The 27,698-nt window shown below is 43.3% G+C and overlaps 2 protein-coding genes across 3 annotated transcripts; both read right to left on the bottom strand.

Moving 5' to 3' along the window:
• Positions 1 to 5,541: 5,541 nt before the first annotated feature.
• siah1 (siah E3 ubiquitin protein ligase 1) lies at positions 5,542 to 14,902 on the bottom strand. Its single transcript, XM_085914979.1, has 5 exons — positions 14,602 to 14,902; positions 9,905 to 9,959; positions 9,092 to 9,273; positions 7,637 to 7,933; positions 5,542 to 7,124 (listed from the first exon to the last, which is right to left on the bottom strand). Exons 1-5 carry the CDS (start codon positions 14,713 to 14,715, stop codon positions 6,753 to 6,755), a joined length of 1,020 nt encoding a protein of 339 aa, XP_085771105.1. The 5' UTR covers positions 14,716 to 14,902; the 3' UTR covers positions 5,542 to 6,752.
• A 3,711-nt stretch (positions 14,903 to 18,613) lies between these two features.
• On the bottom strand, positions 18,614 to 26,960 carry n4bp1 (nedd4 binding protein 1). 2 transcript variants are annotated; one of them, XM_085914821.1, is made up of 12 exons: positions 26,413 to 26,960; positions 24,919 to 25,146; positions 24,666 to 24,839; positions 23,706 to 24,229; positions 23,287 to 23,620; positions 22,691 to 23,023; positions 22,307 to 22,527; positions 21,851 to 21,981; positions 21,547 to 21,643; positions 20,963 to 21,070; positions 20,771 to 20,872; positions 18,614 to 20,421 (listed from the first exon to the last, which is right to left on the bottom strand). In XM_085914821.1, exons 1-12 carry the CDS (start codon positions 26,725 to 26,727, stop codon positions 20,064 to 20,066), a joined length of 2,925 nt encoding a protein of 974 aa, XP_085770947.1. In that variant the 5' UTR covers positions 26,728 to 26,960; the 3' UTR covers positions 18,614 to 20,063. The 2 variants fall into 2 exon arrangements, with proteins under 2 accessions (XP_085770947.1, XP_085770948.1); XM_085914822.1 differs by lacking the exon at positions 22,691 to 23,023.
• Between the last annotated feature and the right edge of the window lie 738 nt (positions 26,961 to 27,698).

Raw genomic sequence — 27,698 nt, 5'->3', positions numbered from 1 at the left:
CCACACCCAAACAACCCCCCACTTTCTGATTGGCTGTTCGATCTGTGACGTCACTCGGACACTCCATTAGGTACGCCGCCATTTTCAGGTGTACCTAATAACAGGCCACTTCATTAGGGAAAAATCATGGTCAAAATTTAAATGAAAGTGAAAAGTGCCACACCCAAACAACCCCCCACTTTCTGATTGGCTGTTCGATCTGTGACGTCACTCGGACACTCCATTAGGTACGCCGCCATTTTCAGGTGTACCTAATAACAGGCCACTTCATTAGGGAAAAATCATGGTCAAAATTTAAATGAAAGTGAAAAGTGCCACACCCAAACAACCCCCCACTTTCTGATTGGCTGTTCGATCTGTGACGTCACTCGGACACTCCATTAGGTACGCCGCCATTTTCAGGTGTACCTAATAACAGGCCACTTCATTAGGGAAAAATCATGGTCAAAATTTAAATGAAAGTGAAAAGTGCCACACCCAAACAACCCCCCACTTTCTGATTGGCTGTTCGATCTGTGACGTCACTCGGACACTCCATTAGGTACGCCGCCATTTTCAGGTGTACCTAATAACAGGCCACTTCATTAGGGAAAAATCATGGTCAAAATTTAAATGAAAGTGAAAAGTGCCACACCCAAACAACCCCCCACTTTCTGATTGGCTGTTCGATCTGTGACGTCACTCGGACACTCCATTAGGTACGCCGCCATTTTCAGGTGTACCTAATAACAGGCCACTTCATTAGGGAAAAATCATGGTCAAAATTTAAATGAAAGTGAAAAGTGCCACACCCAAACAACCCCCCACTTTCTGATTGGCTGTTCGATCTGTGACGTCACTCGGACACTCCATTAGGTACGCCGCCATTTTCAGGTGTACCTAATAACAGGCCACTTCATTAGGGAAAAATCATGGTCAAAATTTAAATGAAAGTGAAAAGTGCCACACCCAAACAACCCCCCACTTTCTGATTGGCTGTTCGATCTGTGACGTCACTCGGACACTCCATTAGGTACGCCGCCATTTTCAGGTGTACCTAATAACAGGCCACTTCATTAGGGAAAAATCATGGTCAAAATTTAAATGAAAGTGAAAAGTGCCACACCTAAACAACCCCCCACTTTCTGATTGGCTGTTCGATCTGTGACGTCACTCGGACACTCCATTAGGTACGCCGCCATTTTCAGGTGTACCTAATAACAGGCCACTTCATTAGGGAAAAATCATGGTCAAAATTTAAATGAAAGTGAAAAGTGCCACACCCAAACAACCCCCCACTTTCTGATTGGCTGTTCGATCTGTGACGTCACTCGGACACTCCATTAGGTACGCCGCCATTTTCAGGTGTACCTAATAACAGGCCACTTCATTAGGGAAAAATCATGGTCAAAATTTAAATGAAAGTGAAAAGTGCCACACCCAAACAACCCCCCACTTTCTGATTGGCTGTTCGATCTGTGACGTCACTCGGACACTCCATTAGGTACGCCGCCATTTTCAGGTGTACCTAATAACAGGCCACTTCATTAGGGAAAAATCATGGTCAAAATTTAAATGAAAGTGAAAAGTGCCACACCCAAACAACCCCCCACTTTCTGATTGGCTGTTCGATCTGTGACGTCACTCGGACACTCCATTAGGTACGCCGCCATTTTCAGGTGTACCTAATAACAGGCCACTTCATTAGGGAAAAATCATGGTCAAAATTTAAATGAAAGTGAAAAGTGCCACACCCAAACAACCCCCCACTTTCTGATTGGCTGTTCGATCTGTGACGTCACTCGGACACTCCATTAGGTACGCCGCCATTTTCAGGTGTACCTAATAACAGGCCACTTCATTAGGGAAAAATCATGGTCAAAATTTAAATGAAAGTGAAAAGTGCCACACCCAAACAACCCCCCACTTTCTGATTGGCTGTTCGATCTGTGACGTCACTCGGACACTCCATTAGGTACGCCGCCATTTTCAGGTGTACCTAATAACAGGCCACTTCATTAGGGAAAAATCATGGTCAAAATTTAAATGAAAGTGAAAAGTGCCACACCCAAACAACCCCCCACTTTCTGATTGGCTGTTCGATCTGTGACGTCACTCGGACACTCCATTAGGTACGCCGCCATTTTCAGGTGTACCTAATAACAGGCCACTTCATTAGGGAAAAATCATGGTCAAAATTTAAATGAAAGTGAAAAGTGCCACACCCAAACAACCCCCCACTTTCTGATTGGCTGTTCGATCTGTGACGTCACTCGGACACTCCATTAGGTACGCCGCCATTTTCAGGTGTACCTAATAACAGGCCACTTCATTAGGGAAAAATCATGGTCAAAATTTAAATGAAAGTGAAAAGTGCCACACCCAAACAACCCCCCACTTTCTGATTGGCTGTTCGATCTGTGACGTCACTCGGACACTCCATTAGGTACGCCGCCATTTTCAGGTGTACCTAATAACAGGCCACTTCATTAGGGAAAAATCATGGTCAAAATTTAAATGAAAGTGAAAAGTGCCACACCTAAACAACCCCCCACTTTCTGATTGGCTGTTCGATCTGTGACGTCACTCGGACACTCCATTAGGTACGCCGCCATTTTCAGGTGTACCTAATAACAGGCCACTTCATTAGGGAAAAATCATGGTCAAAATTTAAATGAAAGTGAAAAGTGCCACACCCAAACAACCCCCCACTTTCTGATTGGCTGTTCGATCTGTGACGTCACTCGGACACTCCATTAGGTACGCCGCCATTTTCAGGTGTACCTAATAACAGGCCACTTCATTAGGGAAAAATCATGGTCAAAATTTAAATGAAAGTGAAAAGTGCCACACCTAAACAACCCCCCACTTTCTGATTGGCTGTTCGATCTGTGACGTCACTCGGACACTCCATTAGGTACGCCGCCATTTTCAGGTGTACCTAATAACAGGCCACTTCATTAGGGAAAAATCATGGTCAAAATTTAAATGAAAGTGAAAAGTGCCACACCCAAACAACCCCCCACTTTCTGATTGGCTGTTCGATCTGTGACGTCACTCGGACACTCCATTAGGTACGCCGCCATTTTCAGGTGTACCTAATAACAGGCCACTTCATTAGGGAAAAATCATGGTCAAAATTTAAATGAAAGTGAAAAGTGCCACACCCAAACAACCCCCCACTTTCTGATTGGCTGTTCGATCTGTGACGTCACTCGGACACTCCATTAGGTACGCCGCCATTTTCAGGTGTACCTAATAACAGGCCACTTCATTAGGGAAAAATCATGGTCAAAATTTAAATGAAAGTGAAAAGTGCCACACCCAAACAACCCCCCACTTTCTGATTGGCTGTTCGATCTGTGACGTCACTCGGACACTCCATTAGGTACGCCGCCATTTTCAGGTGTACCTAATAACAGGCCACTTCATTAGGGAAAAATCATGGTCAAAATTTAAATGAAAGTGAAAAGTGCCACACCTAAACAACCCCCCACTTTCTGATTGGCTGTTCGATCTGTGACGTCACTCGGACACTCCATTAGGTACGCCGCCATTTTCAGGTGTACCTAATAACAGGCCACTTCATTAGGGAAAAATCATGGTCAAAATTTAAATGAAAGTGAAAAGTGCCACACCCAAACAACCCCCCACTTTCTGATTGGCTGTTCGATCTGTGACGTCACTCGGACACTCCATTAGGTACGCCGCCATTTTCAGGTGTACCTAATAACAGGCCACTTCATTAGGGAAAAATCATGGTCAAAATTTAAATGAAAGTGAAAAGTGCCACACCCAAACAACCCCCCACTTTCTGATTGGCTGTTCGATCTGTGACGTCACTCGGACACTCCATTAGGTACGCCGCCATTTTCAGGTGTACCTAATAACAGGCCACTTCATTAGGGAAAAATCATGGTCAAAATTTAAATGAAAGTGAAAAGTGCCACACCCAAACAACCCCCCACTTTCTGATTGGCTGTTCGATCTGTGACGTCACTCGGACACTCCATTAGGTACGCCGCCATTTTCAGGTGTACCTAATAACAGGCCACTTCATTAGGGAAAAATCATGGTCAAAGCTTAGCGGAGAGTGAAAAGTGCCACACCCGCCCTCACCCCCACCTTTTGATTGGCTGTTTGGTCTGAGACGTCACTCGGACACTCCATTAGGTATACCACCATTTTCAGGTGTACCAGACAAATTTAAGATAAATGTTTATTAAAATGATGATAATAATAATGATGATAGCCTCCTCTGACCGCACGTCCCTGCTCCATACTCATTTTAAGAACCTTGGAAGATTTCAACATTTCCTGGCAAAACAGTCTTCTCGTTTTTCATTGTCAAATGTTTCCACCTTGAATGTGACCCGTGCTTTGTCTTTTCATGCCTTTATTCATGGAGCTATCTGGCTGTAAATTTGAGATGATGTTGGTCGACTGTCTAAATATTGGTTGTTGTTGTTTTTTTAAATAATGTCGTGCTGCCTTGGTCATGCCGCGCCGGTGCCCAGCATTAGGTTTCCATGACAGTATTATTTTAAGCAGTCCGTGGGTGTCTGAGGTAATAACAGGTTCAATTGTAACCTGCGTGAGTGCACACGTGTGGTGTGAGGTGTTGGTTTTAATTCAAAGACCTTCAGGGTGTTTTTTTTCTGTTTGAAAACTGATACACTAAGAGTTTGACTGATCGATCAATGTACATACTACTGTTCATATGATGGACACTTTCCATCTGTCCTCAATTTTATTGTATTTGCAACATGATCAACAATAAAGTTTTTGTATTCAATTTGAGTCCACGAGGCAGCAGGAATGTGTTCAGATTCTGACATTTGAAGAACGACTGTTTGGTTTGGAACAAGCATAAATACTTTGGACATATAATGTCAGTAGAATGAAAGGGAGAATAATGTATAGAGAGAATAATGTATAGGGCTGTCCTCCCATGCATGAAAAAGAAAGAACAAGGTGATGATTAAGGATTATGTGAAACTCAATCTTGTGGGAAAACCGTAAGGATATTTTTAAAGGTGCTTGTCCAGATGAGAATGAATGAGATGGACACGATGGACAAACTGACAGGTGGACGACACATCCTAGACTAGTCAGCAGCCAATCACAGGAGAGAAATTCACATTTACGCTTTACAATTTAGAGCCTCCCGTGTTAAGAAGCCCTATAGGGGACACGGAAGGAGAAACAAAAAACAACATAGAATTCCTTCTACCCCCCCCCCCCCCACCACCCAAAAAAATCTGCCTTCCCTTGCAAACTTTGCAGTATCTCACCATCTTTGCAAGGGAACACAAAAACAAGTCAACACAACGTGATTTTCTTTCCTATGATGTGACCCAAGGGGTTCTGCACAAATTCAACTGGCTGGAGAGAACATGAATACTGCAGACTCTAGCCCGCAAATGGTAGGACAAACGTGCAAACCACTTCGTCACAACACTACCCGCACGTTACAGTATATTAATGTAAATTAACTACAGGTATTCAGCCTCATGTGTGTAGAGTAAAAATGTAATAATAAAAAAAAAAGTGGAGACCTGATATGAAAAAGATAAATTTATTTAATGACATGTTAAAACAGAAAAGGTCAAGGGAGGGTCCAGTTGAGGGAGAGCAGCAAGATGACGGAGATTCCACATGGAGAATGCTCTCGTTTAACAACAGAGAAGAAAGAAGACTTACCACAAGAGGACATACGGACAGAGGAAAAACAAACAATGCAACCAGGCAGAGGAGGGAGGAGAAACAAGAGAATTCAACTTGCTTTTACCTACAAAAACACTGTTTAGCCACAAATTTGACAACGCTCTGTCTGTTGTACAAAGTCATTTGATAAACAATAATAAAGATCATCTCCATGTAATAAGAATAGTATCCTGGTCACTGAGAAGGGATGGTAGAGATAAGCAGGCCAATTAGTTCATCTCTCTCCAATAGACTGAAGAAATCCAACAAAGAAAAATTGAACTGAAATGCTGTGCCCCCCACCCCCAAACACACAAGAGTGACCTTATTGTCTCTCTGTCACATCCACACACAAGCAAACACACTCATTAGGTGACCCATTGAGATCATTTTTGGGCTGGAAAAAAAATCCCTCCGAGTGTCATCACACAGATGAGAAGAGAGTGTTGTAACGTCAATAAAGAACAATCAACTCAGGTGATGAAAGGCATGTCTTGCACAGTCGGGCTGGAGGGTGTCCCGTGTTACGGGGCTTGGGAGTCCTCGGCAGAACCGGGAGCTACGTAACTTGGTAGCACATCCCGATGATGGGCCCGTGCGGATGAGACTAGATATCTTTCAAACTGTCTAGAGTGGAGCCGGTGGCCCGTTTTAACAGGTAGTGTGTGTGTGGATGGGGGGTAGAATGTTAAAGGTGAACGGCTGGGGGGGGGGGGGGGGTCAGGAGGGGGCACACTAAAACAAGAACAGAGAAGATGCTGAACGACAACAAATGTGTGACTCTCACATGTACGTTTGTTTTGCGTGTTTATAAGGCTACGGCCATCTCGACAACAGTTCTACCCTCATGTTCGTCCACCCGCCCCCGGGGTTCCTCACAGCTGCCTGACAAGACAGTCCGATTCCACATCCATCGCGTCTTCAAGGAGTTTGGCGGAGATGAAGTCGAGCTGATTCAACTCCTTCAAAATGGCCGACAAACCCGTCCGGAAAGTGGTTGTCTCTCACACACATACACACACATGCGCGCAAACGCCCCTCCCCCCCTTGGCTTATCCAGTGAGTTCTTAGCACATGGAGATGGTCACATTGATGCCTAAGTTGCCGTTTTCGGCGAAGAGCTGCGCGATGGACGTGTCGAACACCAGACAGTCGCTGTTCATAATGGCGGTGGCGATGCCCTCGTGGATGGAGCGTGGCGTGGCCTCCCAGGTCAGGCGGCGCCGGTGGCCGTTGAGCTCCAACCGATACGCAAAGTTCTCCGCTTGTTTGCGAGTCCCAATGAGTTGCACGATGGCAAAGAATTGTTGGTGGCCGTCATATTTCTCCTGCTTCTCCAGCACCAACATGAAGTGGAAGCCGAAGCACGACTGCATCATCACCCAGTCCACTGCGCCGGGAAGGTTGATGTCTGTGGCCAAAAACACAATGTCCTCCCCCTGAAAGAGAAGCGAGGTACGTCAGTATCAATTTGTAAAGAGGTTGAAAATGTCCCTTTGGACCCAACGTAATAATTAAAGGACATTTTCTCCGGATTATCGCAGCTGATTTTGAAGACAAGGTGGAAGTGGAAGCAGTGTGCATTAGCAGGGGCCCTGATACACACATAAAACTATCTGGGGAAAAAAAAAAACACACACACACAAAATATTCTCACAATGCAATGCGCTAAAATAAGGAAATCATTGGATTGTTCTAAGCGTTCAGTCCTAGTTTAGAAATCAATAGCAAGCTTTTATTACAAACACAAGCATGAGCCCAACAATGTGAAATAGAAAATACTTTTTTTACTGGAGATCAATTTTTTGGCCATAAAAGTACTTTTGTTTGATAAATTTGGCATGGAACCATTTATGCACAAAAGTAACAACCGTATAGTGGATCTGCCAAGACTATGAAAAGATGGACAAAAGCGCCACCCTGTGGACACTCTGTAAAAGCGAATGCTGACCTGCAGTGTAGTAATGGACTTGTGCTGGTGCATCAAGTGAGGCATGACGGCATCCAGGGAGCCCTGCCACTTGCAGGAGGCGCCGGGGCAAGGGCACGAGTACGGCCGGAACTCGCAAAGCTCCTCGTGCTCCGTCTTGTCGGTGTGCGGCAGCGTGACTTCGCAGCCCGACGAGGCGTATTTGCATGGGAAGAGTACCGAGTTGGCCACCTTCTCCATAGCCAGGTTCCTGATGGAGCCCAGCGGCCCTCGACAGGTAGGGCAGCAGGTTAGCTTGGGCCGACAGTTGGAGCATACCTGAGGAACGACACAAAGACACATTGGATGAGGGGCGGAGGTTTTGAACTCTTAAGACCAGACAAAGTTGACCGCAACCCCGGCCGGTCGCAATTACAAACACGTGCGCAAAATTTGAAAGCTCCATCCAGGAAGTACTTGTAAGCCCAATGATGAAGACTTCTTGACTGACTCTGGCCATCAAGCAGGACTCTGCATCCTCTGCTTTGTGTAACAACTTGGATCATGAAAAGTCAAATGTTTTATAGTGGCGTCAACGACAACTCTTAATAATCACTGTGATTGTTTTGCTTTTTATATCTGCCTGACAGGCCAACAGGAAATATTGAAATGTCTTATTTTTCCACTTGTTGGTAATCAAAAACAGCATTTTGGAGAACCCTCAGAGAGTAGTGATTGATTGTTGTGGCGGCTAATTTCCTGTTCCCTGACAATATTTGGATTTGGTTTCTTTGCCCTGATCACAAACGGCATGACACACTTTTTTTTGTATAATGTTTTTAAGATAGAACAGTATATTCTTGTCCGATTGGTCATTGGACAGCAATATTTTGACGGGTTGTCAAGCCCCAAACTTTAAAAGCACAGAGAAGTACAATATATGTTATGCAAGGCATTGAAAAGCTTAAGAGTTCCTTCCTCTCTCAGCTATTTAGTGATAAAAAAAAGAAAAAGAAAGAAAGAGTGATATAGTTGGCCAATCGGGCCATAATACCACTGAAGCTTGATTTTACGTCCTTCCACGCAGTTTGGTCACGGGCCCCAACTTTTTTTGTTATAAATACATTTTCAAGTAGTATTTAAATTTGACGATATAAAGCACGGCCGTACAAGGCTAAATGACTAAACCGCGTAAACCTTAGTGATTTAGTTTCCGTAACTAATTTCAAGGCATGTGATAAGAAATAGTCAGGCTGTTGACCTTTATGACTGCATTATCACAGTGTTACAGATAGCTAGGTCTCTCTCTACATGATTGGAAAAGGGAGGAAGTTCTCATCCACACAGGCACTCAAGTCCAAGAGCGTGGTCGGCCGGACACAGTAGTCGAATAAGTGGCTGCTTCATTCTCTCATCCATCCAATTGGAGCTTGCGCTGTACTAAAACAAGAGTCTTGGTATGCAATACGCACATTTTGTAATGTAATGAACACATACCAGGTGTCCCGACTGGCACTGAAGGATGGGGGGCAGGACATAGTCAAAGCACACGGGGCACTCAAACAGGCTGGCTAGGTCACTGTTGGAGGCGGTGGTCCCCGACAGGGTGGGCACGCGCTGGGAGGCAGGGCACTTGGATGTTCCTGTGGGGAGCGCGGTGGCAGTCTGGCGACTCATTTCTGATCAAAACACAAATAGCGGAATGAAGACCATTTTTGTCATGACATCACCAGTGTTTTCATGTTTTACTAACTTTTAATCCAAGGTCAAAACTACCCGAAATTCAAAGCAAACCATTTTTGAATGCGTAAAAAGCACCCCGACCCCCACTGCGCTTTGTTTGCAATTGCCTTGTACAGGTCATAGGTCATGGGTGTGTAGACTTTATATCCACTTTGATTTTGCATCTAGGTGGGCATTGAAATAGCTCAAGGCCAGGGTCACAATCAGTTAGCATAACCATGTCAAGGCAGGTCCTTGCAGGGTAGGCAATGACTCAGTTGGCCTAATCCGTTTCAAGGACAACGCAAATGACCACATCAAGGAGAAGCATGATAGAGAGGACAAAGTCATATCTTGATTTGGATCCATCCAGAACTCTTAGTAAGTGGTGTATTTAACATTTCGAAAGGTTGCAGAGCGGCACGACAATCCTAGTTGGTAAGCCACGGAGATTAAATGACAATTTAGCTGGCCATATGGAGTGAGCAGCTTGATAAGTAGCGACATGGCATGCTTGTCAGAGTTCCACACTATTGTTTGCAGAGGAGCCATGCAAGGGTGCTTTGAAGCGGCATAGGCAGAACTCACCTTCGTCCATAAGATTTCCAAATAGGGCTTTCGTCTTCTCTTGAAATGTGGGGACCTTTGCAAAGAGAAAAATGGGGTGGGGGGGGGGGGGGGGGGGGGTCCCAGTTAGTCTAATGTAATGACTGACACAACACACTAAATGAATTGGTTACAAAATGTGTTAAATGAGCGGCACCGCACAGATTTTACTTTCCTGTATATGACAATCAAGGAGATGATGCAATGTTTGGGCAATTTGGGACCACTTTTATTCAAAATATATGAAAAACACTAAGATAAGACTTCACATAGGAGTAAATCGTCTTGTAAAAAAATTGATAAAATTCCAATTGATTAGCATAATAAATAACAAAATAAGTATCCCTGAATTACTCAACCCATTTGATACGGTCATTAGTGCATTCTTTAGTCCAAGTTAGACATTATATCATCCAAAATGGACTTCTGCTTCTAACGAGAGATGAAATAATTTGATGTCCACACATCAAATCAATGGACTCGTCTCCATGTTTCCATTTCTCCAGATTTGGCTGCACCCCCTTTTGGGACGTCAAACTGACCAACTGGCCAATTCTCTAAGTGACACCAAAATCAATAGGCATTGAAATTGGGAATTGCTGCTTCCATGACCAGTTCAAACAAAACGGGATTTCTTTTCCGCTGTCTACAAAATGAAGCCAAAAGAGCCTTATTCAAGGACACCCTGACAGTAGTTAGACTGGCATCTCTAGTTGCTGTATTTTTTTTTTTTTTTTTAAATCCACAGCCTGATTTGAACCATCGCCCTTCATAGTCCAAATGACAGTGCATAAGGTGGCAGCAATATACAGAGTCACATGACAAGGCCCATTTCCCTTTTGGCCTTTCATCACTGCTGATGTTGACAATTGCTACAGTCGCCCTAAACACACCCGGATCATATTTCACTCAAGTGGGCCGCCCAATGCTTGAGGGTATGTTGAAGCTGCACTATTGCAGATAAAGCCACAGATGGCTTTCTGCTGCACACCATTCTGCAAATGAATCCATTAAGTCTGTCAATATGCGGTCCATTGTCATATGGATGGTGACGGATCTTGTTTTCAAACACAGGTCTTTATGATTTCCAAGCAGCCATGTGTCAAAAGATAAGCGCAGTTATATTGCTATAACTTAAAAAAAAAAAATCAAAACCCCAAAAAAATGGCAATTTGAAGAACGATTGCAAAACACAAATTTGCCCGCATGGCGTTCCGGAGGGAAATTCGGGTTGTAGAGGAGGGAAATTCCCAAACTCTTGCATTCTCTCCGGCCGGCTCCTGGAGTGCAGTCGGTGTCACTGCAGGGTGTGGAGCTCAGACGGTGTCCAATGTCAGCATAAACAGAGTTATGATCACACTCACTTACACCCGCCCACTTCTCTTTCCATACATTAGCCAAACTAAAAACTCCATTTCTATTTTCTTCATGCACCTACTCATGTCAGCAGGAGCTGTGTTTTCAGCATTACAACTCTTAATTTTGTAGCCACATCCTCTCTCTCTCGCTCTCTCTTTTCCTATGCTCCCCCATCTCTCTACTGAGCAAAGGGCTCGGATTTCAGTCTTGTCTGTCCGCGGGCTCTACCACCAGCTGTGCTCTCTGACGCCCTTCCTGATTTTCTTTTCACAAAGTACTGCTTATTGCAAACTGCTTGAACACATGGCCTCCAAATTTTGAAGACAGCATCACTATCAAAAACTAATTCCAGCTCAAATGTGTGTGTGAAGCGTATTTTTCAGATTATTAAGAGCTCCAGAGTATAAATTGCATTCATTGGATCGGGGAGATCCGGCCATTTCTTTGCCCAATTGAGGTTTAATCGGCATCAACTCACGGGCACCCGTCGCAGCTGACACACAAATCAAACAAGCATCATGGGAACAAAGCGTTTGTCAAGCAGCAACAATCGCATTTCATTAAGACACTTTCAGCCACGAGCTTGATCCAATTTACAGGGAAAAGATAAATGGAGGACTGGAGAAGACGGAGAACAAAGCCGGCCATCAATAGGGCACAAGAGGTCATTTAGATAGGCTCTGGTGGGACATCTGAGTACGTAGCGCGCAAACGCGGGCGATTGATCATTCATTCACGACTGATTGAAGTGCATTGACGGGGGTTTTCCCGACACATGTGCCAGACTTTCCCTCGCTCACTATGCAATGGCTCGGTTAAACCAAACAAACACCATCGTGGACACATTTAGGCAATGTATTGATTGACTCAGAAATCAATTCTGTGGCCGGCAGAACCCGTGTGATGTACTGATTAATAATAGTCATTTGTGTGAAGACTTGATGATTTCCAACTATACTTACGAAATAGATAAATATCAAAATGCATTTCTCCCCCCCCCCCCCCCCTAAATCAATGCTAGTGTACATTTTAAAATAGTCACTTATACAACATTCCTAGAAAAATAACAAAACAACAATGGAGATGTTTTTTTTTTTACAGTGTGTATAATAGACAGGCGTCAGCAAATGTACGGTGCGTAACATGGCAGCAAAAAAAATCCCACTAAGAAACAGAGACCAGGAGAAGAATTATTTCCCATTGTTTACTTATGACAAGACGCTCAGTAATAAAGAGCTTCTCTAAGTCGCCTGTTGATCCATTTCAAAAGTAGTACGTCACAAACAAGAAGTCCCTGTTGGCCTCCTTGATTGCAGCTTGCTAGTCGTGTGTCTCCAAGCGCTGCCTTTATTGATGTAAGGGAAGTTTCCCGCCACAACCGTGGCCATCCTCTTTCGTGGTGGGGAGAAAAAAAAACCTCGACGACTGCAGGTCGAGCCAAGTATGCCTGCTGCAAATAGTACATACTGTCCTGTGCAGTAGAAATGGGTCAATAAAGTTGCGGCTGTTCACAGTACACATAACCCATTAGTGTTTTTTTGTTATCTTTACAATGCCTTCATTTGAACAACACTGTCATCTTTACATGAAAGTAAAAATCAACAAAAAATGTGGTCCTCAATTCACCACATCCTAACATTGAGGCAACAAAAGGAGAAAGGAATACGTGCAGCATGAAAATACATGTAAAAAGTAGTGTTTTGCCATTTCATTTCTATCGACTTGAGTCCTTTTAAGTATTTTTCATTTAACTATTGACTGAATTACAACCGTGAGTTTACAAATGACACTCAATGCTGTTATTACGGTTTACATGCATTTCCTTGCTTTATATGCTCATGTCATCATCTTACGGCTTCTCCATTTGATTAGTTTGCAGACGAGAACTATTTTTCATACAAACATTTACTTTGAGGTTTACACAAGAATACTTGCAGTCATGTTTTTTTTCCCTTCCATATAATTAACTGTAATTCTATCTTTTACAACAATGTTCACACAGACTAAGGCATATTCCGACAGATGTACAATAGGATCACATTTGCAAGGTAAACCACTCCTAGTAAGCTGTCAATCTGATTATCATATTGGATGCACAACACTAATTCCACAAGCAGAAGAAAACATTTGACAGTTATTATGAACCTGATCCCTAATTAACTCATTCAATGTCAATGACAGGTTTGTCTTTTTAAGAATGCAGACATTTTTTTTTACATGTTAGCACAGATGAGGGTCTGAAAATGGTCGGCAGTTTAATTGCAACCAGCCACATTATTAACAACCCGTGTTGCCTTAAAAGAAGACATTGCACAGTATAGCGGGGGGGGGGGGGGAGAGACACTGCGAGGAGTGTTAAGGCACCACTGTTGTTGATGCTTGACTCATTGAGTGTTATAGCAACGGGCTACTCAGCTGATCACTAGCAAATTCGTGAGCCAAGTGAAGAAAGCTAAAGGTGCATGCAGTGTGAGTCTTTATTAAATCAAATGTATCAAATGAGAGCAATGATTGGCTAATTTCGGATTTAAATAAAAGATTGACGCTCAGGTCGAATTTAAGCCTGGACAACAGTTAGTTGCTCTCAATGTGGGGGAAATAAAGCTTCTCTTGCACAGGAGCATTAATCCCCACAAGCACAGACGCTTAATGACAACAAGCGGTCAAGAATGTAGCGCCTATGCTTGTTCACATTACAACCAGGTCTACTTACAGCAGCCGATTAAAAAGATAAGATAATGTTGCAGGACGGAGACGTTTCAATTACATCTGAAGCTCAATGCTGACATTCAAGCCTTCACTTGAAGTCAAGTCACTCACTGCAACCACAATCGAGTCAGTGTTCATCTTTTACGCGCTGGGTGAATCGAAGCAACTATTTAACTAAGAAAAGAAAGAAAATATTGATGTTGAGTCAAGCTGAGTCAACTCGAAATGGTGTGCTTTTCTTGACAAAACGCCGGCATAGTCCTTGCTGGCTTGTGTTACTGAGCCACAAGGCCTTGTCGTGACGGAGAGCAAGCAGCCTTAGCATGCAAGCTCACGAAATCGATCAATGGTTATCTTAGCGAGCCTACTACTAACCCAACAAACGAAAATGTGTCCACTTACTTGAAGCAACGCGGAATATTCGTCCAAACGTGACAATTAAAGAGTCATTTAACAAGTGAAGCCTGCAAACAAGTTAGCATCACGACTGGCTAATGTTAGCCTAATGGAAAGGAAGCTAACGCTGTTGTTTTGACCACAGCACACTCGCTCCCCCCCCCAAAAAAGAATTATCGTCTCCTCTCGCCATTAATAGCCACGACCCGTCTTACCTCGGAAGAAATATCCTTGACTTCACCGCCGGTAGAACGACGTACAAGCTGAGAAGGAGTCGACAGCGGCTCAGTGTAGTCCGTGTTTCCTTGGTTAGCTGCGGGGACACACATTCGCAAATGGTCGTGAAGCAGAGGCGAGACGCCAGGCCAGGCGGGCGCTATTACTAGCAACTAGCAGCTGCTCGGGCTCGCGTATGCTTGTTGAAGTTTGCCTCGGGAGCGCGCCCTTCTCTTGCCGTCGGCCCGCAAGCGCAAGCTCTCGCGAAATCAAACTTTACGTAATGCGCCAAGGCGAGTTTTTGTTGAGTACCAAAAAATACAAATGCAAAGTTTTTGTTTAGTACCGTTCATACATATGGCAAATGGCAAATTGTTTAATAAGGATGAAAAAGAAGATTCATTGAAAAAGTGACAATCTAGATGAAATCATGAATAGCGGGATAAATGAAAAGACAAAACAGAACGATAAAACAATTATTATTATTATTATTATTATTATTATTATTATTATTATTATTATTATTATTATTCAACCGGTTCAATCCAATTGATGGATTATTGTTATTATTATTATTGTTATAAAAATCATAAAAACACCTTCTGGTTTCTAGGGTTGAGACAAAATCGATATTAAGATACCGTATTGTGGATGGTTTCCATTATTACTTGTTGACTTATCAGTGATTGCTTCAGTGAGGGCACCATACTGTGTTACAGTTATCTTGATGAACTCAAATGGCACCTTCATCAACAACAAATTGAAAATAGTGGAAGGAGAAAAGAAAATGTGTGTCGCTTGGGGTTGGTGATTAGAGGGGGGGGGGGGGGGGGGGATAGGAAGTTGGTAAATCCAACCCCCCGAGAGTCTTAAGCTACTCTGGCATGGTGGAATTTGACTTTCTGCTTGGAAAGAACAGCACATGTGTTGTTTAAACCATTCTAATCCTAACAAAGACAATGAAAAGAGTGGTGGAAAGCCACAGACAGAGGTTTTGAACAAGATGCGTGTAGTGAGAAGAAGAGGAGGATAGAGAGGCTGAGGTTACCAGAAACAAGCAGGAGAAAGGTGACTGAGAGGCAGCCAGCCAGCCAGCCGCTGTTCCCACTGCCATCAGCAAATTCCACACATAACTCTGCATGGCAGCAGACTCTTGTCCACTTCATTTTGGCTCTCAGTGGCTCCTTCCAGAGGTTTGATGAATTTCTTATGGAGAACATGGTCCAAATTACAGTTAAGGCCCCTGAAGCAAGGGAGGGTTGCACTGCAGAAAGTAGAACGCCCATGAAGTCGTTCCAATCGACATCCGTCCAACGATTTTTGATACCGCTTCTCCTGGTTGAGGTTACGGGTGACCTGTGCCTAGCCCAGTTTGCTTCAAGGGCAGACAAACAAGAATTCACGCTAACATCGGTGCCTGTGTCATGTCAGTGATGGAAAAGGAGGAAAATGAGATGCTGACCATAGAATTTAACTTACAGAGACTTTTACAAGATTTGCCAGTGAAATAAATAAATAAATAAATAAATAAATAAATAAATAAAACGCAATAATACAAGACAAGAATGCACACTGTAAAGTCTTAGGCTTTAAAGATTAACCTTTGTGTGAGCACGCTTAAAACTGCAAATTGCTAGTTACCCAAATTGGATGATAAAGCTGGAACTCAGCCAGTACTGGACAACTTATCAGTATAGCTGTGGTTCGAAATAAAAGGCATATTATTACCAAGATTTTCTTAGAAGAAGACGCAACCCACCCATGTTCCTTGGGTGGGCTGTCAACCCTGCGCGGGATATGAATACCTAACACTATCCCAAGTTAGCAATGTTACCCAGACAACCATTCAGCCACCGACAACATTTCCTAAGAATGAGAGGCCCTGACTATTTTTATACATGCTATTAAAAAGTGACAGCCATAATATAAGGTTGTGCATGGATGAAATGCCATAAATGTTGGAATCACATACAAGGCAATGGAAAGGATTGTGTGTTGTCCTTCAAATGTTCCACTGTTGTCAGGTTGCTAGACTGACACAAATTCAAACAAAATGTATGTAACAAATGTTTCCATCTGTTGTGTGTTTTCTCTTCCTTTCACTGTTTTCAACACTCCGACTTCTGCCCCCAAGGTCTTGAGAATTGTCTGCATCTCATTACCTGCTGGCATGTGGTGGTCGGTGCACTTACATAGCTATGGGTATTTATAACCATAACTACAGAGACAAATACACAAAACCACAAAGCAAGGAGTAATGGCAGTTTTTAGATTCAGTCAAAGTTAAAAATACGTGGTGTGGTAATGAGTTTTTGGATTATGGATCCAGAGTGAGCACTCCTAATTTGTCTCTATTCAACTGAACATCTAAAAATAAGCAGAACAACAATGAATGACATTAACTTGAAAGTTGTACTACAGGAATTACAACAAACCCTGGACACACGCCAAATGACATCACCGACAATGGCGGTACATTAGTGCAACAAGTAATAATTAATACAAAGTGTAAAGTGTTATAGGGTCATAAAGTGAAACTATGAAAAATCTAATTCATATTTCATATTCTAGGGCACCCAAAGACCACCAACTAATTGGCATCCAATTTTAAACAGTTGCTGAAAATACAAAATATACCACAGCAATAGTTGCATGTCAGTATAGTGATGGAGGACGTGTTTTGTTTGACAGACTTGTCACAGAAGTATTATGCAAATGAAGGCTACCACATGCAAAAGTTGACAGAAACATCCACAGGCCCTCACACACACACACACACACACACACACACACACACACACACACACACACACACACACACACACACACACACACACACACACACACACACACACACACACACACACACACACACACACACACACACACACACACACACACACACACACACACACACACACACACACACACACACACACACACACACACACACACACACACACACACACACACACACACACACACACACACACACACACACACACACACACACACACACACACACACACACACACACACACACACACACACACACACACACACACACACACACACACACACACACACACACACACACACACACACACACACACACACACACACACACACACACACACACACACACACACACACACACACACACACACACACACACACACACACACACACACACACACACACACACACACACACACACACACACACACACACACACACACACACACACACACACACACACACACACACACACACACACACACACACACACACACACACACACACACAGACTATAAACACAGTCAGAGCCAATGATTGGTTTACGTTGTAGTGTGGTGGATGTCAAAATAAAAGAGATTGGTTTTAGTCATGCTGCACTCATTTCCATTTGGCAGTCATCTTATTTGTGTATGAAGCCTTTTGTAGCTTACATCTGGTGCATGTTTACTTCCACTGAGCATAAATAGCATTATACTGCTTTACCCCCACGATTCTTGACAATATACTACACATGGTTGTCAGGGAAGGTGGTGTGTGTGTGTGTGTGTGTGTGTGTGTGTGTGTGTGTGTGTGTGTTGGGGGAGCGGGGGGATACAATTATTTTATTTTTGCAATATCTGAAGAAAAAAAAAAGTCAGTCGCTACAGCAGCTTATCACAGGCAAACACCTGCTTGCTTATTATTTTGGCCTGACAGTGAACTTGAAGGATGCCAAGGATGTAAACGCTGTCTGACCTTAGACGGGACTTCATTTCATTTCATTCATCAGGTGAAAAGGTAAAAATACTGAAGCAGTAAATGAGAAAATTGTGTGTGAAAAAGTATTCAGCTTCTTCTTAAATTAGACATCATCCAATGTTTTCAACAGTTGACAGCATTTGGAATCTTAGTCACATTTTCTTGTTCTGGGATGTGATTTTAATGTTCCCTTCATTTTGTAAGAACAATGGTCTGTGGATTCAGAGAAGTTGACCAACTTGCTGTAGTCAGAAATCTGGTGGTAATACTCTTTTATTGATCCCTCAAGAAAAGTATTATTTACATTCTCCCGTTTGCACGCAATAACGCTCAAGAAATTTAAATTACCACCTCAAAAAGTTGAACGGGCACTTTGTTCATCATGGATCCCTTCAGAGAAGGATAACTGCAGGGTAGTGCAGAAGCTTTCTGTGGACTGTGGCATTTATTTGGATTCTTCACATACATAAAAACCACATGTCCAAAAATATTCAGATTTACAAAAAAAAACAAAAAAACAGACCAAGTCTTGAAGTCCACAAGAAAAATAGAATACAAAAGAAACTAATTTGGCAATGCTTAGGGTGATGAACAAAAGCTGCTTTTATACAGACTTGGGTTGACATATTACACAGGTGATGAACATAACATGCATGCAGGGGAAGCTTCTTGTCCAACATTCTGCTTGGAGAGTGCAGAAGCACGAGTGAATCAAACCTATGTACATCTTTGCTACAAAGGTAGAGTCAAAAGGTGAACGTACTTGTTTTGTGGCTGCAATTTAACTTAATCCAATAAATGCAAACTACATCATTGAGCCTTGTAGTGTTTTAAAACAAGATGGAGTGACTACAGCAGTAACAGTAACGGGGCTCCAAAACAACCAACAGGAACATATTCCTCCCCCCAAAAAACGCTCACTGCTCAAACAAGGTATTTGGAGCAACAATTTAAGATTCAGAGCTTGAAATTGTAAAGCTGAAGTTAACAACGTTAGCAAGCTGAGGCATTGAGATTAAAAGGGGAGAAAGTTCACCTTCCAAATATTAGGGCTGCAAACCAAACCATAAGAGTAAATGGAAAACAAAATGGTTAATTTCCATTAATTTGAAGGTGCTGTAGTAATGTATGAGGCATTATGTCCAAATATACATTTTGAAGGGGCGCAAATATATGTTGTTTTATGTTTGGCCAAACTATGCATAGATACAGATGTATGTATGTTGTGCTCACAACTGCCTGCCTTTAAAATTATAAGTCGTACACTAAATGTCATTTTGCAGGGAAACCATGAAATAAAATGTGCTGGTTTATTTGTGTAATGGCAGTCATTAGGTAGTACTGATGCATTTGTGGTAGGAAGCCCGTCAGTTCTGGGACCAGTTCTCTAATCTCCATCCATGCTGGTCCCATATTTAAAGAATTTAAAAAGAGACAGCGAGGCTGAGATAGAAACAAAGAAAGAAAGTTTGCACAAGCTTTTTTTTGTTGATAGTTTTGGCCGAAATGTTTGCAGCTGAAAACCAAAAAGAAAACAAATGTTCAAATCAGATGAATAAATACACTTTAGGGTGAATAAAAACAAAAACAAAAGCAACTTGAGACTGCCAAAGATGAAAGAGAAAAATGAAAGAAAATATAAAATAAATAGTTGTGATGGGTCCCCTACTATGCATGTATGACGTCCGGATGTTGGGCCAGTGCATCACCCCAGCAGCAGCCCCGACAGCGCGTTCAAGTCTCTCATGTACGGGTTGTCACTGAGGATCCGGTCGATCTGTTGCTTTTGGTCCGGGAAAATTGCACATAGCTTCCCCCTCAGCTCGGACGTCTCCCCGGGCGAACGCTGAGGAGGGGGTGAAGGCGAGGGGGAGGCGGTGCGGCGACGACCCGGGTGGGGCCACTGCGCACTGGGGTGAGGAGGATGGGAAGAGGGAGGCTGGGGAGTGACACCGGGGGTCCACGGAGCAGAGTGGAGGGCCTGCACGTAGACCGGATGCTGCTGGTTGGTGGATGGACGCAGGTCCGGGGGTCGAAGAGGGGGAGGGGTGAACGGAAAATACCTGGGCAGACACCATGAAGGAGGGAAAATAAGGGTCAAATGTGGGAGAAATTGACAGGGGGGCTAAGTCACCTTGCATTTGTGCAACATGCTAAAATCAAATTCAATATGCTGTAGCTTAAAACAGCATGCATGATAGTATCACGGTGATATCTTACAAAAAACATCTGGAAAGAAATACGCAATAACACTTCTTTGCCTTCTTCTGCTGTTACTGTTTTGCGTACTATGTGGCCTTGCTGTGTTAGTCATCCAGCCAACACCATATACGTACGACAACTTTGCCATCATTCATGGGGAGTATTACATTTTCAAATCGGTTACGATATCCCGATTAAGGAAGCACGCACCTGTTGTTTTTGCAAAGGAAAACGTCCAGATGAGGTCCGTTTTTACCCAAAGGGTCATCGGGGATCATGAAATGGTCCTCTACAAAGGTAAATTGCAGTAACCTACGCGAGTTTAAAATCAAAGGTTTGAGTATTGGAATTTTCAACTGCATCCGGCACTCAAATGACTTGCGTGAGATTCGAGCAAATCACCTCTCTTGAATGATCCGGCGCCAAGTGTCCGAAGAGTTGACAAAGTCTCGCAGGTTGTCATTGGTTACAATCACACCGTCTGTTTTTTCAGCTAAGTGGAGTAGGAATCTAACACAGAGTGCAAGTAGTCAACATTTAACATTTTCTTCATCACCGTGGATCATTTTCTAATGGATACAATTCATTCAGATTCACTACTCCTCCTCCAGTTTGACGTGGATTGAGACTTTAAATACATATGCATGCAAGTGTCCTACCTCTTTTCATCGAAAAAAATGCTTTAACATTAAAGGGGAAGTCAAGTCAAAACATTTCTTGAAATCATCTGTTCTATGGGCCCTGACTAACCAAAAAACGGCAACAAAATCTTCCCGTTTTTTATCCATCTTAAAGGCTGGCCATTTTGCCACTCCCTCTCAACTGAAAATGACATCACAAGTGTCCAAAGGGCTCAGGTAACCAGAAAACATGATCACCTGAGCCCATCAAAGCTTGTTATGTCATTTTAGATGCGATGACTTGACTTCCCCTTTAAATAGATCCAAATCAAGTCCAAGCGGTTTACGTGTTTTTGTTGTATGCACCTGTCGTCATGTGAGGCTATCCTTTGGCCACAGACCTCTCTGGAGGGGGTAAAAGAAAGCAGCCGCAGGTCTTCCAGTTGATTTAAAAAATGTTGTTCTGCAACAATAAAATCAACACATGAAATCAGAAAATGACAGATAACCATATCAAGAAAAAAAATAGCACACTGGGTCTTGAATCTTCTTGGAAATATATTCTTAGCTCGTCTTTAAATCATCTGGAAACCCCCCCCCAAAAGCCTCATTTCATTCATTGCTGTCTATTTAAGGTTGTTGACTGTTCATTTATACATTCTACACATGCCTGTTGTCAATGGATCTCTCTTCTGGCGCCACTGAGGAACAAATACAGTGATCTCTCTGTGGCCCCGTCTCCAAAATGTCTCCACTGCGAGTGCGATCCCTCGACAGGAGAAGAACCGATTTAGGCCGTGACTAGAGATGGGGACAAAAGCAAACAATGTGTGACGATGACAACAAAGAACAAAATGCACATAAGGCTCAACTTTAAATAGGGTCTGGTATCTCTCCATTTTCTATGCATCTTGTCCTCGTGAGGGTCACAGGGTGTGCTTACAGCCTACCCAGACTAATTTAGACCCCGGATTGGTTGCCAGCCAATTAAAGGGATCACTAACCATGGCTCAGTTTGCAAATGTCACAGAACCAAAATCAGGTCAGTCGTGTTTTTTTTTGTTTGTTTCAATTGGAACGAGGGGCATCAAAATAGAAAATTCATTATCTCCACATATTCACTCACGCCATAGCCACATTGCTGCCATCGATGATGATGTGGCGCAGTTCTGGTAGCCCCGGTTCGTTCTGAAGCTTCAGTTTATACGGAGTCTTCAATGATTGGTGAAAACGGGCTAGCCCAGTCACAGGGGGCGCTGGTGGGTTGCTTGTAGGGGGATTCCTGGCTCCGCCGCCGTGACAGCCCATGTGGCCGAGGGTCTGGTAGGCAGAGTAGGTAGGAGCCGACTGAGGGAGACAATCACGTGTCTTACGTTATTTCAAATATTGAGAATGAGGATCTTGATGTAAACTACATTTTAAATTTGATATGCCATCAAACAAGTTGAACAAAGCCATCAACATACAAAAAAACCCCCCGCAAAAAACAGCATACAAATGAAATACCTACATTGGCAGTGGAAGCCACAGAAGTGGTGCTGGCTGTCAGCCACTGGGGCGCACTGCGCAGTGCAGTCACATTCTCAACTTTTACTGATCCACCTAAAGTCCGAGTCCCGCCTCTTGATAGGTGGTCCCTGTGTGAAACGTTCCCACCTCCCCGTGCCAAGTAGTCCGTTCTGGATCCGGTCTGGGTGTCTGCGTGCACCATCGTAACCCTTGATGTCCGAGTGTCTGCCGTTTTGCTGTTTGTCGCGACGACATCATCGTCGTCGGAAATGGTAATGATCTCATAGTTTCCTGCACTTCCTTGGGCACTGGAGCTCCTCTTGATAGTAATGGCCTGTTTTTGTTCCAGTAAAGAAGTAGCATCAAATATACCATACCATATACCATACCAATTTCAAATATTAAGAGAATGGTCTCGCAAGCCTATGGACAATTTCGAGTGTTCAATTATTGAGTACACAGCCCCGTTGCATTCTTGCCTCTTGGCGAACGCAAGTAGCTAACTGCCAACATTATCTGTCTCACGGAATGGAAAGACGAGAAAGACTTTCCCTCCATCCGATATTATGGCTAACTGACCCAAAAGATGGTCGTTACCTGTTGAGTGCTGGCTTCACTTCCACTGCACTGCCTCCGGTGGCCAAGTCCATTACTACTGGCTCCATGATGGCTGGGCCTAATATTCTCTTTGGACCTCCCAGACTCCCGCTCGCTCTCCCTCTCGACGGCTAGAGATGTCATCGTCGAGGAGGACGAGGGAAGGTCTGAAGAACGCTTATTGTTCAGTTTGGTTTCTTTGACTCCTCTTTTCGTTTCCTCCTCACAATTCTTCGTTTCTGACACAATTTTCTCAAGAATGAGGAAGGTGTCTTCCGTTTGTCCGGTATCCTTGATGACACGCTCCACCACATCCTGCTGGTAACCCATGGTTCTGAAGGAGATTTGGTTTAAAAAAGAAAAAAAGAGACATTGTACATTAATATGAATTGAAATGAAATGTGATCATTTTTACTCACCTGAAGAAATTGACCAAACAACGGAAATTGGTTTCTGGGCTGACTGCCTCACTCTCTTCAGTGATACCCTCACAAGGGTTCAGCATGATTGGACCAGCAACTGTGTATGCTTTAGCTGAGGAGGAGGAGGAGATTGTGCATGAAGCAGACGCTTTTTTGGATCGATAACCACCACTGGTCCCGTGGCCTTCTCGGTCCCGGTGTCTCTCCCTGTCCCTCGACCTCTCCGGAGACTCGTCCCTCCGTTCCAGAGAATACTGCCTCTTAGTGTCCCGAGTTTCACTCTCTGAAGAGCGTCGCTTGTGTGAAGGCCTAGTGCCATTCATCAGGATGGCCTCAGGACCCAAACCGATGCCTCCTCCTGCTTTTCCAGCACTGTCGCCAAAAAGCGCCGTCCGTGTGCCTCTGTCTTCAAAGCTGGTATCGAGGATGCGATTTGACAGCTCCGTCACGGGAGTGCTACTCTGTGAGCGATCTTGCTCCAACTCCACCATGCTTGGATGAAGGTTCTGGTTCAGGAGAGCCTGAGAGACAACACAATATCGGGTTTTAGTTCAGTTTGGTCTTAAATACACAACCTGATTGATGTTAAATATGGGTTTCAAAGTGTCGCCTGTTGGGGAAAGATTGTGATAAATCAGACTGTGTCCACGTTCAGTAGTAATGTTCTTCAAAAGGGGTGAGCAAAGAGGACTGCACCACTCAAGCAAAGGCAGGGTCGAGGGTCGGTATCTTGCTCAAGGGCATCTTAACAATAGTCAAAGCAGACTAGCATGTCAACATTTTACATTTTGTCTGCAATCCCTGCACATGAGCTAGTCCTACCAACTTTTTTTCTGCTCCTATCCTCTGACTTCAAAAACTAAAAGTACATTTTACATGATAGAAGACGAGCCCCAAATGCGTACTGGTGCTTCAGCTAAAGACCAAGTATGTAAATGTTAAGAAGAAAACACAAACCAGTGAGGTTGCATGCGAGTTGGTTGGACTGTGTGCCAGTCTGAGTAATTCTTCTTTGAGCGCACTCGGCAATAGAAGAAGCTCCATGGTGTACTTATCGTCCCGTTCCTCTACAAAGGACTTAAACGCTCGTTTCACTGCCTGCTCTCTGTCACTCAGTAGACTTCGCTTTTCCTGGACAAAAGGGCAGAAATTTGGACTCTAAATAATCTTGCTCATCAAAACCGTTCCAGTCATTTTGAATCAACCCCACCTGGAAAAGTGCCACAAACTGTTGAACTCTGCTCTGCGCCATCACCACAGGCTCAGCACGGCCCAGCAAGCGCAGGCGTCCTGGCTCAGGAACCAAAACCTCAGCACTCGTGTCCCGTATGAGTCTGTCCAGAAACAGGCCCCGAGCTCCGGCAAAGATACAGTGCATGTCCACTGGATAGCGTTCTTCTTCCTGCAGCTCTGGGTCACACAGCCCCCTCACATACTCCTGTAAAACATGACCAAACAACATGAACAGTGAAATATTGTGCATTGTTGCGCAATTGCAAACAATCCTCAGACATTCCGTACGATGAAACAAAGAAAAGATCTCCAGACTGACCCTAAATGGTTATGTGACGCCTGGAATATGACACTGAAATGGAAATACAAAAGTGCCTGACCAGTGACCAAGTAAAGTATGCTGCGGGACGTTTACGTATTAGGTATTTTTCTTTCTTAACCCCAAAGAGATTCCTCACGCGTGTGCACAAACCTCAACAAGAAAATTAACTAGCAAGACGTCTGGTAATAAAATAAAAGTGTTTCAAATTATAAGTAATCCTGATACACAAAGTACTATGTAGTACAATTTTTTTCCATGTGGTATCTAGGTTTATGCAAAACAATACCTCACAAAAGAGTAGATACCGGATAACCCTCCCACGTACTCATTCAGGGAATCTCCAGGTAGAAATGTCTGAATGAGTCAACTGCTTCTCGGTCGGTTAAGTTTCATTCAGGTGTGTTGAACATAGAGTGTTTAACAAATCTACCAGTCACAAAAAATAAAGAAGTATAGACCAGCCACTATCACAAAGCGCTTAAATGTGGAGACACTGTCTGTGTTATTGGAAGGATGCAAACATGAATAAATCTGCTATGAATATTTGCCAGTATTTACATATTCAAATCATTACTTCTCACGACATCCCTTGGATATCACGATTTCCCATCAATGGTAATTATTCAGCCTGTCAAAAACGTCACCGGCACCGATAAAAATACAAACACAGAATTAAATTGGGGTAATTTCTGATGGCATAGTTGATGATCTCCAGCACAGCAGTTACGAATCACTGTTCTACTTATTTTATTTCATTTTTATTGGTGGGGCAGCAACATTTTAAAGAAACACAAGGGTTATACATTAAAGCCAACGACATAAAAGGGATGGGATTGATATGACAATCCTATCAACTAACATTTTGGACATTTGTCATTTTGGACTACGAGAGCTCATACTAAGGGGAGACACCTTCACACCCTCTCTCTCTTTCTCACACACAGAGACACGTCAAGACTAGATGTAGAAGTGGACGGATCTTGAACTGGGGAAACTACTGTACAGTCCAAAGATGAAGCAAGAGCTACGGATACTATCAGCCACTGGGCCACTACAACCCACCTGTTCAAACAACCTGAATATCTACGTTTACGCCGGGCTCATATCGCTCCGCTGATTTATTTAAAAGTACAGAAATAAAGACCTCACCTTTGCTTTCGAAACGTCGTCAGTGTTTCCTCTGAGCTGTAGCCAAATCTGACGCGCAGCCGTGCTACCGTGGTCTTGTCCAGTGTGGTCCAACAACCCGATAATAGTGAACGTCACTTTGAAAACGTATTCCACTCGAGACTGGGCACATTTCAGCTCGTCTTCCTTATTCTCCAGGACAGTAAACTCATCCACCTTTGGAACGTCTTGCTGCTGCTGCCTCGCAGCCGAGGCGGGGAGTCTGCTGGTCGGCTGCTCGACGCACGCGAGCTCCGTGACTCGCTTCATACCGAGAAGGGGCCGCGTTGTTGACATAGCCTCTCTCGGTGTTAGCGTCGCTTCGGACGAGCACGTCACAATATTCCAACTTGTCGGGGTTGTTCAGACCTTTTGGCGTCTACATGGTATGCTCGGTGTGTAATACGCAGCGACACAGCGAGGTTTATAACGTCTAATATAAAGAACACCACGGTCGGGCTAGCTAAGAAATCGGAAGCACCGAATGACGTATGCGGAAAGTCCCACTTAATACGTCATCAAAGGCCGACAGTGACTGAAACCCGTACTTTTTTTCCCCAGATTATTATTTATTTATTATTTTAGTTTGTATTTATTTTATTTTGCAGACAAAAACAAAATAAGAGATCCCCAATACCAAAAAACACAAAACAAACAAAACAAAGCACACAAAAAACTAAAATGAAAAAAAAGTAATAAATACATAAATCAATAAATCAATCAATAAATAAATAAATAAACCAACATTTCAGGGCAACTCTATCTTATATACAAATAATATACAGCCAGAGCAAATATCTTAGAGACAGCCTTTCAATAAATGAGATCAGTTTTACAGCATACTTGATGTTAATAAGCTTTTAACGAATTGTTATAGAATTTCAGATCGTTCTTCCAGTGCAGAGTTTTTATCTTGTCTTAAAGAAGCGACATTTGTGTATGTATTGTATACGATACAACAGCAACAATTGAGTTGACAAATGTAAACAATTGCGCAAAAGTAGCATCTGCCATCCTGAATAATCTGCTATGGCTGACCGATTATATTTGTCTGAACAAAATACTGTATGTAGAGTGAACATATACAGTGCTGCGTCAAAGACATGGGCACACATTAGACTGTTAGGATGTGATATTCCTGGTGAATAATCAATTTGCGTGCAGTGCTTTTAATGGGAAATTTGCCCCTGCAAACATGGCCGCCATCGAGCACGGCCGTTATCCGGCCCATACAAACCACAACCCCTATCAAAACATCAAAAACACAC

The sequence above is a fragment of the Syngnathus leptorhynchus genome, chromosome 6 (assembly GCF_054491065.1).
Source record: "Syngnathus leptorhynchus isolate UIUO chromosome 6, UIUO_Slep, whole genome shotgun sequence".
NCBI classification, from domain to species: Eukaryota; Metazoa; Chordata; class Actinopteri; order Syngnathiformes; family Syngnathidae; genus Syngnathus; species Syngnathus leptorhynchus.
Note: the sequence above shows the minus strand (reverse complement) of the source record. Positions and strands in the feature narration are given on the sequence as shown.